General features: G+C 44.7%; 1 protein-coding gene across 3 annotated transcripts in view; it reads right to left on the reverse strand.

Annotated features, from left to right (window-relative positions):
* The window catches only part of PSME4 (proteasome activator subunit 4), an 83,568-nt gene continuing 65,574 nt past the window's right edge, over window positions 1-17,994 (reverse strand). For 2 of the 3 annotated variants that reach the window (XM_083494031.1, XM_083494033.1), the window contains 11 exons: window positions 17,275-17,379; window positions 16,188-16,279; window positions 14,671-14,802; window positions 13,662-13,870; window positions 13,104-13,189; window positions 11,588-11,716; window positions 10,261-10,416; window positions 6,666-6,828; window positions 3,737-3,870; window positions 2,739-2,877; window positions 1-1,668 (listed from right to left, as the gene is read on the reverse strand). In XM_083494031.1, coding sequence (XP_083350157.1) covers window positions 2,743-2,877; window positions 3,737-3,870; window positions 6,666-6,828; window positions 10,261-10,416; window positions 11,588-11,716; window positions 13,104-13,189; window positions 13,662-13,870; window positions 14,671-14,802; window positions 16,188-16,279; window positions 17,275-17,379 — 1,341 coding nt within the window. In that variant the 3' untranslated portion in view covers window positions 1-1,668; window positions 2,739-2,742. Of the gene's footprint in view, window positions 1,669-2,690; window positions 2,703-2,738; window positions 2,878-3,736; window positions 3,871-6,665; window positions 6,829-10,260; window positions 10,417-11,587; window positions 11,717-13,103; window positions 13,190-13,661; window positions 13,871-14,670; window positions 14,803-16,187; window positions 16,280-17,274; window positions 17,380-17,994 lie in introns of those variants that run through there. The other variant, XM_083494032.1, reaches the window with a different exon arrangement.

Here is a 17,994-nt window from a genome sequence, read left to right on the forward strand (position 1 = left end):
GATCTTACAAACAATTCATTTATTCAGCTTTAAACTAAGTACACAACTGAAAGGAGAAGGCGGCATTTTGGCACTATGCTATACATTAGTTATTTCTGTGTATCAGCTCTCAGGAGATACTGTACTGGTTACACTGCTGTGCTTTAAAAACATGGTGTTGTTTCCCAGCAGGCAGAGGATTGAAGAAGAAAAAAATGTATTCCTGTTTTACAAAGAAAAAAGTACAGGATGTGCAGAAGATGAAAACACACACAATTCTCAGATGATTTTTTTCCCCAACATGGGAGGCATTCTTGTACTCTATAATTTACCACACACCAGAGTATGTTTGCTTGCATTCCCAAAGTGAGGGAGCGGGTGGGGGCAGAGTGGCAGAGATTACGTAGTAAAAACCAACAGATTCACTAAAAAGTTAAATGAAAAATCAAGCCAAAAACTAAAGTCACCTCATTAGAGGGAGGGGGTAATATTAAAAACCAGAAGAAATTGGCATCGAATCAGATACAAAAAGCTGAAAGCACTATTTATCAACACCTAAAAGTGCGATTGTTTAAAAGTTAATTCTCACAAATGAATTATGTAAAATTTTTGCAAACTGTACAGTGCTTTGCCAGTGCAGTGCCTCTACAATTTATACAGTCCTTTACATCTATGTAACACATATTGAACATGTTGTGAAACAGCCAGCCAACAGCCACCAGAGTTGCAGAACGAAAAGGAATTTGGGATGGGCGGGCAGGCGGAGGGAGATACAGTACTTCTGGGGTTTTTTTTAAATGCAAGTTACATACTTGTTCCAAGATGAGGACGTGAGGCAAATGGAAAGATGTGTGACTAGCAAACAGGGAATATTTAAAAAGTCTTTAGCCACTCATTATTAACATATGTACATACTCTTTTGTTCTCTGAAATAAAATCAGCAGTTGAGAGACACTCTTGTCTGTGGGCTCTACTGAACTGAGGACAAAAATAACAAGACTGCCGCTTACGAAGGCAGGCAAAAGTTAAGGTTCAGTACCTGGCTGGAGAATCTTACTTAAAAACCTGTCAACAGAAAGGACAACTCTGTTGCTCTGATGTGGACAGCAATAGAGGGGAAAATGTTTGCTCAGCAGGTAAGACTTCAAAAGAAACCCGGCTCCAAGTTCTGCCTAGCCTGGTATTGCATGGGAGCTGGAAAGAGACAGAACAATGTTATGGGGGACATTTTTGGCCTGCGCTTACAAGCGAGTGGTCAGCAGTTCACAGATGCACACACTTGCAGGCAGATCAGATGGAGAGTTTGAGCACCCAAAATTGCAGATAATTAGGTTCGAAAGTCCATGTATGTAATGTGAAGTTGCAGCATTAGCCACCTGCACAGAATAAGATTTCTTTTTAAAGGGCTTCAGGTTAATGCAAGGAATTTACATGAAAGTGTGGAAATAAATCATGATTGCTCCCTTCAGACACAAAGACTTGCCACGCTGCGGCAGTCCCCTCTCCCCAGTGCAGCAGAAATCCTCAAGAGTCCTTCCCACAGAGACTTAAGGTATGTACTTCCTTAAAGGATTCCAGCGCTAAGCCTCAGAGTTACCATATCCAAAAGGGTTCTATACACAATAAATTAGTTTTGAGTTTCCTTTATTTTTGCGGAAATGGCAGTGGGCCCTCCTTTTTTCCGAGAACCTGCAAGACGGAAGGAAACAAGAAAGGAGAGCTTGGGTCATGTTTTGCAAGAAAAATAACGTGTGCACCTGCGCTAAAGCTTGCATTTAGAATATATATAATCACTCCTCCCTGTTCTCCTCTCCGCAACTGCCAAGGACGGAAAGACGAAGCCAGCTATACCCTTGCCCTTTGGCAAAAAGCTGCTCTAGCGGAGGGAGACTGGGATGGAAGCAGGGATTCTCCACCCGCCAGGAGTGTGGGGAAAGGGGGCAGTCAATTTCCCCAGCACTCTCCAGCCTTCACAGTCAGTGGATATGAAGGGCAGCTTCCCTCTTCAGGAGGATCGGGGCTGTCTTATATCTGGAATGTCTTATTAATGTGAAGCATGCCTTTCATCAAACCCCACTGCTGCTGCTGCTCATCACCTCCAGGCTGCTTTCAATTGCAACCTCCACCCACCTCTGCCAGAGGTGCTGGTCAGTGTTAAGTCAAATGCAGGGGTGAAAACATCTAGCCCCCCCCCAACCACATTTGGCACAGCGCAGATCCCAATTTGGCTTGCAAGGCCCTATCTCTCCCCCCCCCCCCCCGCAATCACACCCACATTTGCCACAACTAACATCCTACATGACATCAGGTGTGGGGGCAGGCACAGGTCTGGCTAAATCAGCTGCACGGCAAGGGGAACTTGATTGCAAAGCAGTGTTGAACTCACTGCCCATCACAGTGCCAGGTGATTTGACAGGCGGGTTGCTCCATGGAGGTGGGGATCAGATAATCATATAGCCCACCAGGCCAATAAATATTCCCTACCCATGTTCCAGCTTGCAATGCAAGCATGAAAATACCCCCTTGCTAGGCTTTAACTGAGCTGGGAAGCAAATTTAATTTCATGATAATGGAGCTGTAAACACATTAAAGATGCCTTGGTTTTTTTGCCACAGCCCTGTTATCTATTTAATTTCAACGTGTCTAAAATCACATCTCTTGCCATTTTAGAGCTGGGTTTGCACAGTGCCCGGCTGGATTATCTAGGAAAGCTTTCCGAGAAGCTATTATTGGCCCACGATCACACAATGCAATCTCACCTCATTATGCATAATAGCACGGCGAAACCAAGAGGTCAGTAAGGACGAGAAGCTGGTCATCAGTGAACTGCTGCTTGTGCTCTTGCCAGTTATCATGGTGGGTCCTCCGGAAATTGGACAGAGTTTTTTTAACTGTCATCTGTGTGGCGAGAAGCAGAGATATGGATCTAAACAGCGTATTTAAAACAACTATCCTGCATTGGCAGAGGCAATTTTTTTTAAAAAAATAAAAATCCATGATAAGCCAACTTATTCTCAGTTTTCTTTAAGGACTCAGCTATAAATCAGTATCATTAAAAAACTTTACATGCTCTGTTTTGAGAATATAAAATAAAACAAGCCATACACCCATGTTATTCTGAGGGTTCTGACAAATAATTTCAGTATTATCTTGGTTCTGTTACTCTTATCCTAAACTAGTCATTCTGCATTTCTCTATTAAGTAGAACCAGGGGGGAAACATTTCCTAGACTGTACCATCTGACTTCAGGCAAAGCTAATGCATAGTTGAGTGTTCTTCGTAGGAAAGGAGGGAGGGTGAAATCCTGCAGAAATGAGGGGGAATGATTTAGACGAACTTCTCCAAATTCACCACTAGTTGTATTAGTTTTCAATTGACAGGGGAGCACGCTTTCTCTCTAAGTATATAAACAAAGTACCTTCTCAATTATCTTCAAGAGTCTACTATGTAAAGCTTTAATCTGTTTATAGTTACGATTCATGTAGAACCAGAGATCAAATGCAGCTTCTGATCTATTGCAGACCAAGACCTCACCCCAAAGGTTGCAACTTTCCAGACATTCCAAACCCTACCTGGAAATCCTGGGGATTGAACCTGGAACCTGCGTCGTACAAAACAGATGCCCTGCCAACGGGCCCTTGGCCTCTGCCTGCCATTGGTGGAACAAGGCATGCTTCTTGGGCCAGGAGATTCCACAGGATGAGAACTGCTACTGAGAAAGCCTTGCTGCCAGGGGACGTGGTAAGAAGGCTCTTACCTCAATAGGCTGAGGATCATTCAGATGTGCACTAAGGTCCATTAAAAGCTGAGGCATCCAGGTGGGCACGTCGTAAGGACTGGATAAAATGCATGCGCTAAGTCCCAGCACACCAGCATGGCGCTTCACCAAATCTGCAACAGAGAAAGTCATTGATGCTTTCTATGTACAAGAAACAAAACATTGTGTTTGTGTGTTGGGGGAAAAGGGCCCTTTCTTTCCAAAGATTTCCTATAAAATGGGTCTACTATACAATGGGTGGTAGCCGATACCTTACTCACAACGTTTCAGGTGGCTGGAGTAAACTTAACAACAACAACAACAATAAATTTTATTTATATCCCGCCCTCCCCACCCGAAGCCGCCGGGCTCAGGGCAGCTAACAACAATAAAACAGTACAAAAGTACAGCATAAACAACATTCTAAAATCATTCATTATAAAATTAATTAAGGCCTCCCCGGCTGACCTCAAAAGTAATAACAATAATAATAATTTATTATTTGTACCCCGCCCATCTGGCTGGGTTTCCCCAGCCACTCTGGGCGGCTTTCAGCAGAATATTAAAATACAAGAGTCTATTAAACATTAAAAGCTTCCCTAAACAGGGCTGCCTTCAGACGTCTTCTATGCATCTTTATGCGCCCCCTTGCCCAGATTATCCGGAGCTTTGGGCTGGGTTGTCACCAATATGCTGATGACACTCAGCTCTGTCTGCTGATGGGTGGCCACACCGACTCGGCCCCGAACGCACTGACCAGATGCTTGGAAGCTGTGGCTGGATGGTTTCATGGGAGCCGATTGAAAGAAGAAGAAGAAGAAGGAGTTTGGATTTGATATCCCGCCTTTCACTCCCCTTCAGGAGTCTCAAAGCGGCTAACAATCTCCTTTCCCTTCCTCCCCCACAACAAACACTCTGTGAGGTGAGTGGGGCTGAGAGACTTCAAAGAAGTGTGACTGGCCCAAGGTCACCCAGCAGCTGCATGTGGAGGAGCGGAGACGCGAACCCGGTTACCCAGATTACGTGACTACCACTCTTAACCACTACACCACACTGGCTCTCTGGAAACTGGAAACTAAATCCTTCGAAGACAGAGGTCCTATGGCTGGGTCGGGATGGCATGGGGATGAGGGACCAACTCCCTTCTCTTGCGGGGGCCCAATTAGTGCCATTGCCTTCCGTTAAGATTTTGGGTGCAATCCTTGACGCCTCCCTTTCCATGGAGGCGCAAGTTACAGCAACAGCCAAGGCGACATTTTTCCACCTTCGCCGCATTAAGCAGTTGGTCCCTTACCTTTCCCGCCCTGACCTGGCCACAGTGATCCATGCAACGGTCATCTCCAGGCTTGACTACTGTAATTCGCTCTACGCGGGGCTGCCCTTGAAGCTGTCCCAGAAACTCCAGAGGGTGCAGAATGCTGCAGCGAGGCTCCTCACGGGGTCTCTGCCATGGGAGCATATTCACCCAGTGCTTTTCCAGCTGCACTGGCTCCCGGTGGAGTACAGGGTCAGATTTAAGGTGCTGCTTTTGACCTTTAAAGCCCTTCACGGCCTAGGACCCTCGTACCTATGGGACCGCCTCTCCCGGTATGCCCCGCAGAGAGCCTCAAGGTCCATAAATAGCAACACCCTAGTGGTCCCGGGCCCTAAGGAAATTAGACTGGCTTCAACCAGAGCCAGGGCCTTTTCAACTCTGGCTCCAGCCTGGTGGAACGCTCTGTCTCATGAGACCAGGGCCCTGCAGGATCTGATTTCTTTCCGCAGGGCCTGTAAGACAGAGTTGTTCCACCTGGCCTTTGGCTTGGAGCCAATTTGATTCCCTCCCTCTCTTTCTTTTTTCTTTTCCTTCTCCTCCTGCGATGAGGCTACATTTTAATATTTTAATGTTTCAATATTTTAATGTTGTATTTTTAATTTTGTTTTTAAGTTGTAATCATTTAACTTGTTTTTATTATTGCCTGTAAGCCGCTCTGAGCCCGGCCTTGGCTGGGGTGGGTGGGGTATAAATAAAAAATATTATTATTATTATTATTATTATTATTATTATTATTATTATTATTATTATTATTATTATTAAAAGTCTGGTAGTTGTTTTTCTCTGGTGGGAGGGTGTTCCACAGGGCGGGCGCCACTACCGAGAAGGCCCTCTGCCTGGTTCCCTGTAGCTTTGCTTCTCACAATAAGGGAACCGCCAGAAGGCCCTTGGCGCTGGACCTCAGTGTCCGGGCAGAACGATGGGGGTGGAGACGCTCCTTCAGGTATACTGGACCAAGGCCATTTCAGATCTCCCTTTCTTTTCTTTGATGGAAAGGAGGGTTTGGGGCGCCTTGGCGTAGTACAGTATCCCTTCTGACTCTCCACAAGTCAAAGCAGAAAGGGAAAAGGGAGATCTGAACTGCATGTGACTTTTCAGTCCTTTCCCAACAGCTCCTGCGCTTCCAAGTTTGGTGGCAGACGGAAAGCAGAAACAGCAGGCAAAAAACAAACGAACGCCACCTAAGTAGCATGCTGCTCCCAATTAACACGCCTCACTGCGTTGCAGTACAATCAAGTAGCTTGCAAGCACATAAGCATAACCTGCCGAGGAGCCCACCTGTGTGCTCACAAGCCCCTGGGCTTTGCACCTCCTAAAACTTCATGCTTCTAGCTTCCTCCTCCTACTTCCTGCTCCCCTTGGCAAAGTATCCTCAGTTGTGAATTTGAGTTTACTTTACTCTGGTTTGGTTCTCCCGTCCTCAGTCACTACGCCTGTGTTGCCTTCCTGTTTCCTGAAGCAGCAGACTGACAGCTTCCAACAAGGCACCTTTTCCACTGCTTTGGACTGAAACTATTTCCAGTGGTGGTGAACTAGTCTCAGGCATGTGAGGACACCAAAGCCTGGACGAAGACTCTCTTAAGAAGCCATCAGGTATGCCCCCCCTCCCTTTACCTGCAGGAGGAATGGTATCCACCACTGTGCTGAGGTCTCTTTTCCTCTTCTTCGGGAGTCTCCTCTTACAGAGCTGCTCAAAGTGAGTCTGCAGGGGGTCATCAATCACCAGGAAGTGGCACTGGAGCAAGCCGCTCAATGTGGTGGCCGCCATCTCTCTCACCTAGGGATGGACGAGGAAACCAGTTACTCCAGGGAACAAGTCTGGTCGACAAGTCAGCATTTGCCCCACTGCGATATCTTTTTCAAATGACCCCGTAGTAATTCATGATTTCAATTATTGGTTTGCTTGGTATTCCTTGCTGTAGGAGTTCCCGCATTGAATTCAGCTGCAAACGCAAACTTTAACATATGTGACGGGATGTCAATGAAAGCGGTTTGGTGGCGAGTTTGCTCACTCCACGGCCAAGTTCTCTGACCCTGGGGTCTGTTAGAACTTCACCTTTCAGCTCAGCAGAGTGTGTTTAAGAACGGGCTCTATAGGCTCATTGCTTAACATAAATTTGAGTAAGGTAAAGGTAAAGGACCCCTGACAGTTGAGTCAGTCGCAGAAGACTCTGGGGTTGCGGCACTCATTTCGCTTTACTGGCCGAGAGAGCCGATGTTTGTCCGCAGACAGTTTTTCTGGGTCATGTGGCCAGCATAACTAAGCCGCTTCTGGCGAAACCAGAGCAGCACACGGAAACGGTGTTTAGCTTTCTGCCGGATCACTATCTATTTATCTACCTGCACTTTGACATGCTTTCGAACTGCTAGCTTGGCAGGAGCTGGGACTGAGCAACGGGAGATCACCCTGTTGCGGGGATTCGAACCGCCGACCTTCCGATTGGCAAGCACAAGGCTTGAGGAAGTTGATCTCAAGTGCCTGTTAACTTCCTTTGCTCATTTATCAAGGGGTCTGCAGGCTGACTTTTAGCTTTATAGAACTTTAGAATATTATGTTTAAGGGTATAATTTAATGTGCTGGTTTGGACGCAGAGTGTTGGCAGGTGCTTGTACTCTGGAGTGCCAGTCGCAAATGTGCCAGCGGATATCAACTTCTGAATAGCGTTAAACTACGTGTTTTAGATTCTTTACCTTTTATCACTTATACGGGGATTTAAGGAGTGGCGCACGACATGATCAGAGCAATTGGAAATCTAACAGGAGTCCGAAGAGGAGGAAACTGCAGTAGTTTAGGCAACAGAGGCCCAGATCACGCCAGCGATCTTTGACAGAGCAGTTTCGGAACAGGGGGCAGGGGCCAGATTGAAGGAAGGCATGAGCAGAGCTAGAGGAAAAGTCAAGGCAGTGGGAGTAAGAAGGGGCTCCGGGGATTTGGAAGTGAAGCAAAGAAAGGGGTCAGACTGATAGTTGGATAGGGAGATGGGTGGTTTGAGAACAGGGAAAACAGTGGCATATTTGAAAGTACAGTCGTACCTTGAACATCTTAGTACTTGGGACATTTTGGCTTCCAAATGCCGCAAACCCGGAAGTGAGTGTTCCAGTTTGCGAACGTTATTTGGAAGCCAAACGTCCCACAGGGCTTCTGATTGGCTGCAGGAGCTTCCTGCAGCCAATCAGAAGCCACGCTTTGGTTTCTAAACGTTTTGGAAGTCGAACGGACTTCCAGAATGGATTCTGCTCGACTTCCAAGGTACAACTGTAGTTAGAAAGGAGCCAGAAGAAAGAGAAAGAGGGAATTTCACAGGAAAAAGACACACCATTAGTTATTGGGGAAGACAAGGTCAAGACAGTGCCCATGGAAGTAGGAAGGGACTTCATCCAAAGAATAAAAGCCTCACAGAATGAATTTGAAAAGGTAAGGAAGCAATGGGATGTGGGAAGGGCAGGGGCTGGAACAGGTAGGATTTGAAAATATTGAGGCTCACCCCAAGAACACGGCTGCCAGGGTGAGGAGAATGGGATATGGGGGGCATTCAAAGGGGAGATCAGCTTTTCTTTATAATACCTTCTATTTAAATCAAAGCTGAGAACCAAAATGCTGGGAAGGAGGAAGGAGACATGGGAGACCCACTATTTCCCTCACCCTAAACAACCATGCCAGGCACAACCTAACTTCCACTTGATGGCAGAAGCTGCTCTTGTCTTTATGTAACACACACACACACACACACACACACACACACACACACACACCGCGCGCAAAACATCACTGGAGCAACAAGTGAGCACCATTTTAGGGCTTGCCAGCTCAGGGCAAGGAAACGCAAGATTACCACCACCGCAAGATTTGAGGTTTCCATGGCAACCAGGTCACAAGAGATTACACACAAGGAGGCGCTTTGCCGATCTGTACTGCTGTTTTGCAAGAACGTACTATTCATCTGGCGATTTGCAAATTTGCTCTACAAATTAGTTCCGCAAGTCTGCATTGCTGCTAAAGAGGGAACAGCAAACAGCGGGGGGGTGTTTGCTTGTTTTAGACGGCAGGATAAATGTTCCAACTAACAGCGGTAAAAGGATGCTAGTAGCATTCATAGGATGCAAGCAGAACTCATGGCTATGTAACACTAAAGCAGGGACCAGAGACTGCTTCAAATTCAAAACACCGCCTTCCTGAACAGTTAGGTCACTAGCAAACCTGCTTCAGGAACTACCATTTTGGGAAACAAAATGTTTCAGAAACCTCTCTTATAGCCAACAGTAAAGTTGCCCTGGTAACCTATCGCTCGGTTCATTTGCCTCCATAAATGGTTATTTCACTCACACATGAACAATGTTGTGTTCGCAGCTTCTGTTTCATATAATCAAAATATCGCATGAGAGCACTAGCAACCGTAAAACAAACTTATGCTGACCTCTTAAATATACAGTAGATACCGTATTTTTTGCTCTATAAGACTCACTTTTTCCCTCCTAAAAAGGGGAAATGCGTGTGCGTCTTATGGAGCGAATGCAGGCTGCTCAGCTATCCCAGAAGCCAGAACAGCAAGAGGGATTGCTGCTTTCACTGCGCAGCGATCCCTCTTGCTGTTCTGGCTTCTGAGATTCAGAATATTTTTTTCTTGTTTTCCTCCTCCAAAAACTAGGTGCGTCTTGTGGTCTGGTGCGTCTTATAGAGCAAAAAATACGGTAATTAAAAATGCATTCAGTGCCTGGGCAAAGTAAAAGACAATGCTGTATCAGAGAAAAGGAGGAATGTCATGACAAAAGCGAAGCATATTTAAGGCCCTCTGGTTTCAAAGGGGAAGACTTAAGCGTATGCTGGCCTGATGGTAGCAGCAAAGAGTGTAGTTGATAAAATTGGGAAATCGAATGGACCTTTGCAGAGCAAATGTAAGAAACAATAATGGAAAAGCTTTAGTGAAATGGACAAGCTAACTAGAAGTGTGAAATGAACATGGGAAACGTAATAAACTGCTATCAAGTGTTTTCTGCTGATAATTTACGGTTTTCGCAGTGTTTGGTTCATATGTGGATCCTATTTTTAAAAGAATAAACCTAATTCTTCCACCAAGATCAACAGAACTTTTAAAAGTGATTAAACTTTGGGCAGGATGGTGCCCCGTTACCTACGAAGCTCAACTTTTGTTTTGCAAACATGGATTTTTCACAGGCTGTCAAGAAAGGCAAGCGCAGGTATATGGTTCACCTCAAGCTGTTCATCTTCTAGCAGTCTTATAATCAGCCATCTGATGTCATTTACCGCTTCTTCATTGTTTAGGAAGATAAAAAGATTATAAAAAACCATGGTCTGGAGGTAGGTTAGCACTGTGTACCTCGCATGCCAGGAACTATTCTTTGCTGTCTGCAAAATAACAAAATAGCAGCAGTTAGAAAAAATTAAACAGGCAATTCTTCAAGTGGAAGCAAGGATCAGCCTGCATTTAAACCACCATACAGAAAAAGCAAAAGCTCTCCATAGCTACATTTCAGAATTGATCCACAAGTAGACATAGCAGGTCTTTTGCTCTAATGCTCATTTGTCCTAACGCTCACTCCTATTTCCATGCCCAATCCCCTCTCCTTAATTCCTCAGATGACAGCTTAACTTCTGGGCTTGTTGCTGGCATCCGTCTGTCTTAAGAGACAGTGGAGTACGCCTCTAGGGGTGAAGTCAAACCACTGTGTTAGCCACTGGGTTAGTGCCCCTGCTTGGATTGTCCAGTTCATTAATGGCATGAACCCTGTAAAGGTGGGGTAGAATTCAGTAGGTCTCCATGAGCAGAGGCAGCAGAGATACACTGCATCCCAGAGGGAATAATAAATAATAATAATAATAATATAAAAATAAATTTTATATTCAGCCCTCCCCAACTGAAGCCGGGCTCAGAGCAGCTAACAACAATAAAAGTAACACAGCATTCTAAAATCAATTCATTTTAAAATCAATTCAAAATTAAATTAATGGCAACCACTGGGCTAGAGTTCTGTGAGGATTACCAAAGGAGCGGGTCAGGTTGTGCCCTGGCCAAAGGCCTGGTGGAACAGCTCTGTCTTGCAGGCCCTGCGGAAAGATGTCAAGTCCCACAGCGCCCTAGTCTCTTGTGACAGAGCATTCCACCAGATTGGGGCCACAGCCGAAAAAGCCCTGGGCTCTGGTTGAGGCCAGCCTAACCTCCCTGTGGCCCAGGATCTCCAAGATGTTATTGCAATAAACAGGTCTTCCCTCCACACGCATACCACCTGCTAAAGGGACGGCCATTTTGTATATGTGTATCTGTGTATCTGAAGAAGTGTGCATGCACACGAAAGCTCATACCAAGAACTAACTTAGTTGGTCTTTAAGGTGCTACTGGAAGGAATTTTTTTATTTTGGCCATTTTGGAAGTCATCAAATAATTCAGAATTTTATAAGAGACCCCCCCCCCCCAAGTATTGAGGCAGAAGGCATTTACTGTCAACGGTTGCCTCGAGGGAATGCTGACACCACGAAATATGCTTTTGTTGTTTACACAGCTTAAGAAAGCGCCACGTACTTGTTTTAGCACCTGAAGTACCAAAGGCACTTGTTGAGGGTACAGCAATCCCTGAGACATTAACGACAAGCACATCTTAGCATCTCTCTTAAGTTCATCGTAGCTGTTGTCATTTTCTACAGGTGCGATCTGTGGAAGGAAGAACAGGAAAGGTGAGTGGACACAGGTTGAAGACCAACAGCCAAAGGTGGTTTCTTTTTTGTACAATGAATACAATGCAGGACAACAACGGGGGAATGCCACAGAGCTTTTCAGCTTCTCCAACTAAAAAGATGGGATCAAGGAAATACTCAAGCCTAAAGCCCCTAAATGCTGTATTGAAGTACATTCACAAAATAAGCAACAGCTGAAGTGTGCTGCTTGTTTCGCTATTAATATGCCTACTCCAAGGACACTGAGTAGATGTCACTACTATGATCTTCAGGTGTTATATAAATTTACAAAGAATAATAATATTTGGCTCTGAGAATCTAGAAATATACAGGGATTTGAACAATGAAATTGAGATTTTAAAGCTTTAAAGGGAGGGGAAATTGCCTCCCTGAAATATTTCTGTATTATCTGTATAATCCCCTTAACTGAAACAGGACTTAAATAGGACAAGTGTTTGGTAGATTGCTCCCAGAAATGGAAACCTTTGGTGGGTTTCATCTGAAGCATACAAAGAAGTGAATATATGCATTGAACTCTCAGCAGTATTAAACCTGAAAAGACTTCCCTAGCTCAAGGCTTGTCGTCTTTTACAATTGGGCAGCAAGGGTGAGTTATGGCAATTTAAAAAATACAATATTGAAAATAGTTTTAAACAAATTACAGTCGCAAGAGTGGATAATGAAAAACCACACGCAGTGCCTCATCAAGCCCATCTTGCCCTTAGGGAAGCAGAAAATTGAAGAGTTGTACAATCTCTTAAAGAAATAGATGTCTTTCAATTTCACTGCAATTTTGTGCCAATCTTTGGTATACTGCTTTGTGAGTCCCACCTGAAAAGCAGTACATAAATACCTTCAAACAATCAATCAAAGAGTAGGTGTAAAAGCCAAAATATGACAAATAATTTCTCTCAATAGATAAATTGGATGCAAAAAGAACTGTTTTAGGCAGAACCTGTTAATATGGCATGAGTTTCTATGTGTAAGTATTTAGACAGAGAGCAGTTGAAAAAAAAGAGTTACTTTAAGTATTATGTTGTTGTTTCTAACAAACTTTTCATACTTGAGAAATGGAATAAGTGCTTGAAAAATAAACGCACTTCCTTAAATTTGAAAAAAAAACCACCTAAGACTTATCTGCTTCCACTGCTTTTGAACTGCTAGGTTGGCAGAAGCTGGGACAGAGCAACGGGAGCTCACCCCATCGTGTGGATTCGAACTGCTAACCTTCCGATTGGCAAGCCCAAGAGGCTCAGTGGTTTAGACCACGGCACCACCCGGGTCCCGCTATTTGTCAAGCATTGTTGGTTTAATGTGTTCAGAAATCACCTCTGAAGCCTAAAGAGAACTAACAAACCACGTACCTTGAAAAACAACGGCAAGAGCTGAAGCTGTTCCGCAACAGCTGTGGAAAAGGCTCTCCCCGCACTAGCCATCAACCACTTCAGAACTGTCAAAGGCAGAAGAAAGGCAAACATAGGCACAAGGTCAAAAAGAGCACAGCAAGACACAGGCATGGTTCAAACTAATCTTAAGATCAGCTATCTTAAAAGACACAATGGTCGATATTGCCCATCTGATAATGAATTTAAAATGTTAGTATTACAAACAGGAATTATTTGGATTGTCATATTATGTTTTATTCTCTCGATGCATTTTGAAATGACCACTCATTCATTTAAAAGCATTTATAAATTTCTTAATATTTTAAAAAATCTCTCTGAGTGAGGCACAATATGAAAACAATCAATATTAGGCTGCTTGTTGTAATAATGCATCTGTATATACATTTGCTGTCGTGATTTGAATTACTTAGGGTGACACTCATGTGGAAAAGCGGAATGAAAATTGAAATAATAACTCTCAAATAAGTACAGCTGGGCATTTAATTTGGTGTGCGCAAGTTTAGCACAGGCACTTACTGGTTTTCAAGAGTTTAATGCCCTGAGTTCGCTCATCTTCATCTCCGACTCCGTTCTCTTCCATAACATGATTCTGAATTTCTTCATCCACTTCCGTAAGGGGTTTGAGTTTTTCAAGTATTCGGGAAGTGAACTCATGGACATGGGGAGATTTTGTTGGAGCGGTATTTGGTAAGGAAACATCTATCATGAAGATGTATGTCAGAACGCTACACGAAAGAAAATGAAGTATACACGTTTAATATTTTCCTTTAAACCCTATTTAAAGAAAAGAGTTCACAAATTTGTTACAGAAATCTCCACTCATTCTAGTTCCTGGGGAGAATCTGGCAGCTTCTATAGAAATCTAATGGCTAAATAATACATTCACAAGAGTCACACAGTAGAGCCTTCTTGAGTGCGTTCAGATTGTTATGTGAGAAGGGTGTTGTACGTTTGAATGCTCCATGTAAAAGGGTCCTTTTGTGAGGAACTAGCATCTCAGAGAGAAGAATACTAGCTTAGCCTGATGTGCTATTTTTCTATGAACAGAGAGGGTTTTGTTGTTGTTGAGGTGGGGCATTTAATCATACAACCTCCAGCATTCTGAAGGAAAGACATATTAATATTTGACTCCGAGGGCCTTCTGGCAGTTCCCTCCCTGCGAGAAGTGAGGTTACAGGGAACCAGGCAGAGGGCCTTCTCAGTAGTGGCACCCACCCTGTGGAACGCCCTCCCATCAGATGGTCAAGGAAATAAACAACTATCTGACTACCTGACAGCAGCCCTGATTAGGTAAGTTTTCAATGTTTGGTGTTTTCTTGTGTTTTTGTATTTTGCTGGAAGGCGCCCAGAGTGGCTGGGGCAACTCAAGTCAGATGGACGGCGTATAAATAGTAAAATTACTATTGCTATTATACCGTATTAAAGGCTTCTGCTTGACAAGGTCACAACCCAAAGGAAGAGAGCTCCCATCCTCTGGCTTTCGGCTGAGGGCCTAAAAACTATGCACGGGCTTGAGAACACTAACCTTCCTATCCTCTCTCGGACATTTTTGTAAACTTGGGTGAGTTTCGGCTCTAGGTACTTCAGCAATCTGTGCAGCAGCTCTGGTACTCGCCATTCTTGCTGTGCAAGACCTCCTTGCAGGACATACAGTCGACTAGGAAGGGGCAGGGGAATGGGGAGGGGAGCGGGGAAAGACAGAAAAACATACAGTAAGGTCATAACTGAGGGAAGCACACCTTTCTCGCCACCCAAAGACCCCAAGGCACGACACAAACAATTCTCTTACACTTCATTGCTCACAAAAGGTAGGCCAATGACTTAATTTTTTGCTTACAATAAACCAAGGGAACTAGCAACAGGCATAGGCAAACTCGGCCCTCCAGATGTTTTGGGACCACAACTCCCATCATCCCTAGCTAACAGGGCCAGTGGTCAGGGATGCTGGGCGTTGTAATCCCAAAACATTTGGATGGGCGAATTTGCCTATGCCTGAACTAGCAGCTCCTCATATAGTTAAAAGGGGGTGGGGGGTGGGGTGGCCATAGGAACACATTCACTGGAAATGAAAACCACCAAAATTGCAGTAGTACAACCTGCACGGATATTAAGAATAGTTCCAGCGGCTCTTTAATGGTGTGTGCATGTGTCTGTTTTTGGATGCAGCTCTGCCACTGAAAGTCCAGGCAGCTTCAGTGGGTGGGAACATCTCTTACCGGCTGCATCTGATAAGAAAGTCATGACCATTCCCGGACCGGGAAAGCTTGGCTGGGTTAGTTCATGTACTGGCTATTTCAATACAGTGGTACCTCTGGCTGCGAACAGGATCCATTCTGGAGGCCCATTCGCAACATGAAAAGAGCACAACCCACAGCGGCGCGTCTGCGCATGCGCGACTCGCCGCTTCTGCGCATTACGTCCTTTTGCACTTCTGCGCATGTGCAAGCGGTGAAACCCGGAAGTAACCCTTTCCGGTACTTCCGGGTCGCTGCGGGACACAACCCGAAAGAATGTAACATGAAGCGGACGTAACATGAGGTATGACTGTATTGGATTACTGCAGTGAACCCTAAGTGGGGCTTGATCCAGAAGCAATTACCGTATTTTTCGCTCTATAAGACGCACCAGACCACAAGACGCACCTAGTTTTTGGAGGAGGAAAACAAAAAAAAAATAATTCTGAATCTCAGAAGCCAGAACAGCAAGAGGGATCGCTGCGCAGTGAAAGCAGCAATCCCTCTTGCTGTTCTGGCTTCCGGGATAGCCGCGCAGCCTGCATTCGCTCCATAAGACGCACACACATTTCCCCTTACTTTTTAGGAGGGAAAAAGTGAGTCTTATAGAGCAAAAAATACGGTACTGCAGTATGCTGTGGTGCAACAGCTGACAAGAGTGAGAACCCGTCAGCACGGGAACAATCTGTTCTGTATAAATATGAGCCCCACTGTCTTCCACACTTTGGCCTATGACAAACAGGCAAAATTATTATTAAATTTATTATTATTATTATTATTATTATTATTATTATTATTATTATTTTACCATGCATCAACAAATGATCCTCCTTCACCGCTCAACGGAGACTCCAACAACAATTCAAACAACCAGTGCAATTTTCGAGGGTCCCTGCTCTCCTGTATTAACAATTTTAAAAGGCAAAAGGGGCAAAATGATTTCTGGCAAGTGAAATCTTGGTAAAGCTTTCTGAAAGACAATTCAATATCCGACATTTGTGCTGTTAAAAGAGTGGGTTCTATTGCATAACAACAAGCAAGCGGGAAATAAGAATCCAGACAGAAGCCCTCATCAAAAAAAATATTGCCGCACCAAAATGCCAGCTTTTATAAAATGTTCTTTTCGCCCTGAGCACATACCCGTTTTGTCTCTGAGCATACCAAAGCTTTGATCTAAGCCTTATCGCCAATCCTAAACAGGTTGCTCAGAAGTGTCACCAAGTTCAATGGTATTTATTCCCAAGTTAAGAGTGCACAAAACGCCATCCCTGGGCTATATAATCATTTATACAGATTTGCTAGGGAGTAAGACCAGAAGCAAGACTTACTTTTGAGTAAACAGCCAGAGGGCTGAATCACAGGTCTTCAAAAGTACTTTTTCATCCAAATTTCTAGGTTCATGTGAAAATTAAGACTCAGCAGCCACAGCTGTAATTTCCTGTCTAACTAAGGCACTATTTTCCCCGATGGTCACAGGGCGAGCCAGAGATACCCAATAATTAGATAGCAGCTTTCTCTTGGATTGCATAACACGTCACATTTGCAGCACCCCAAAAAAGAGAAAACTTAAGAGCAAAGTCCAAGCCTTGCCCTGTGCACACCAGACGGATTACAGAGAGCAAAAAGTGGACAAAAATGACTGCAAAGGGGAGAGGCATGGAGGAAGGGGGAGCAAAAGTGAAGAAGACTGAGAAGACACCTTGCCCTGTAGCAACCTGAACTACAGGGCAAGCTGTGACAGAACCACCTAAGAACTGAACAGTTCCTCCCATACCTCAGAATAAAAAGGAAGAGGCTTGGTACCCACCTCACTGAGGAAAAAGAAGAGAGGAGAACTATACCGCGTTCTTTCTTTTTAGATACAGCAAATCAAAAAGGAAATATGCAGGACTTACACATGACGTTGCTATACAGGTACCCCAGTCATTGTAGGTTTCCACTGTTATGTTGGATAAAGCTGTCCTAAGAAGCGGACACAGAACTTTCCAGAGGTTCTCTACCTGTACAAAAAGGAAGAACAGGCAAAGAAATCATGAGAAGTACGTAGGCACGTCCGACCCGCCCATGAGGCTAGGCAAGGCAGCTGTCGCAAGTGGCACCCTCCAAGGAGTGGCACCCTGTTCTGCTTTGCTGCTGGGTCTCTAGGAGCAGAGAGGGACTGGCGGCAGATAGGGAGGGGAGATCTCCCCTCCCCCACGAGAGGTGGTGTGATGGGGCTTTGCACCTGCTTCTCCTGAAGGGAGGAGCTGTTGCAATGCCTCACTGCTGGGTGGGAGGGGGTATCCAAAAAGGACCTCCTCTTTCCCCCTGCCCAGCAGGGGAGTCTTCTTACGGTGTTTGCTCTCTCATTGTGGATGTGGCAGCAGGTCTCAGGTGCTGAAACACCTTGAGCCACCCCTGTGCATATGACACATGGACTCTCTCTTAGCACTGCTGCTGTATTTTCATGTTTTGTTTTCTTGCATACTGCTCAGATACTGCTTAAGTTTAAGCCGTCTCAATTAAAAAAAACAAACAAAAAACTCAACAAAATTTAATTTCTTACAAGGATGTGGCAAGGTAACGTTGCCAGCATGGAAATCTGAAATAGAGCTCCTGTCAGAATCTCTGCAGCC

This window comes from Podarcis liolepis (assembly GCF_965112155.1).
Source record: "Podarcis liolepis genome assembly, chromosome: 3".
Taxonomy (NCBI): domain Eukaryota; kingdom Metazoa; phylum Chordata; class Lepidosauria; order Squamata; family Lacertidae; genus Podarcis; species Podarcis liolepis.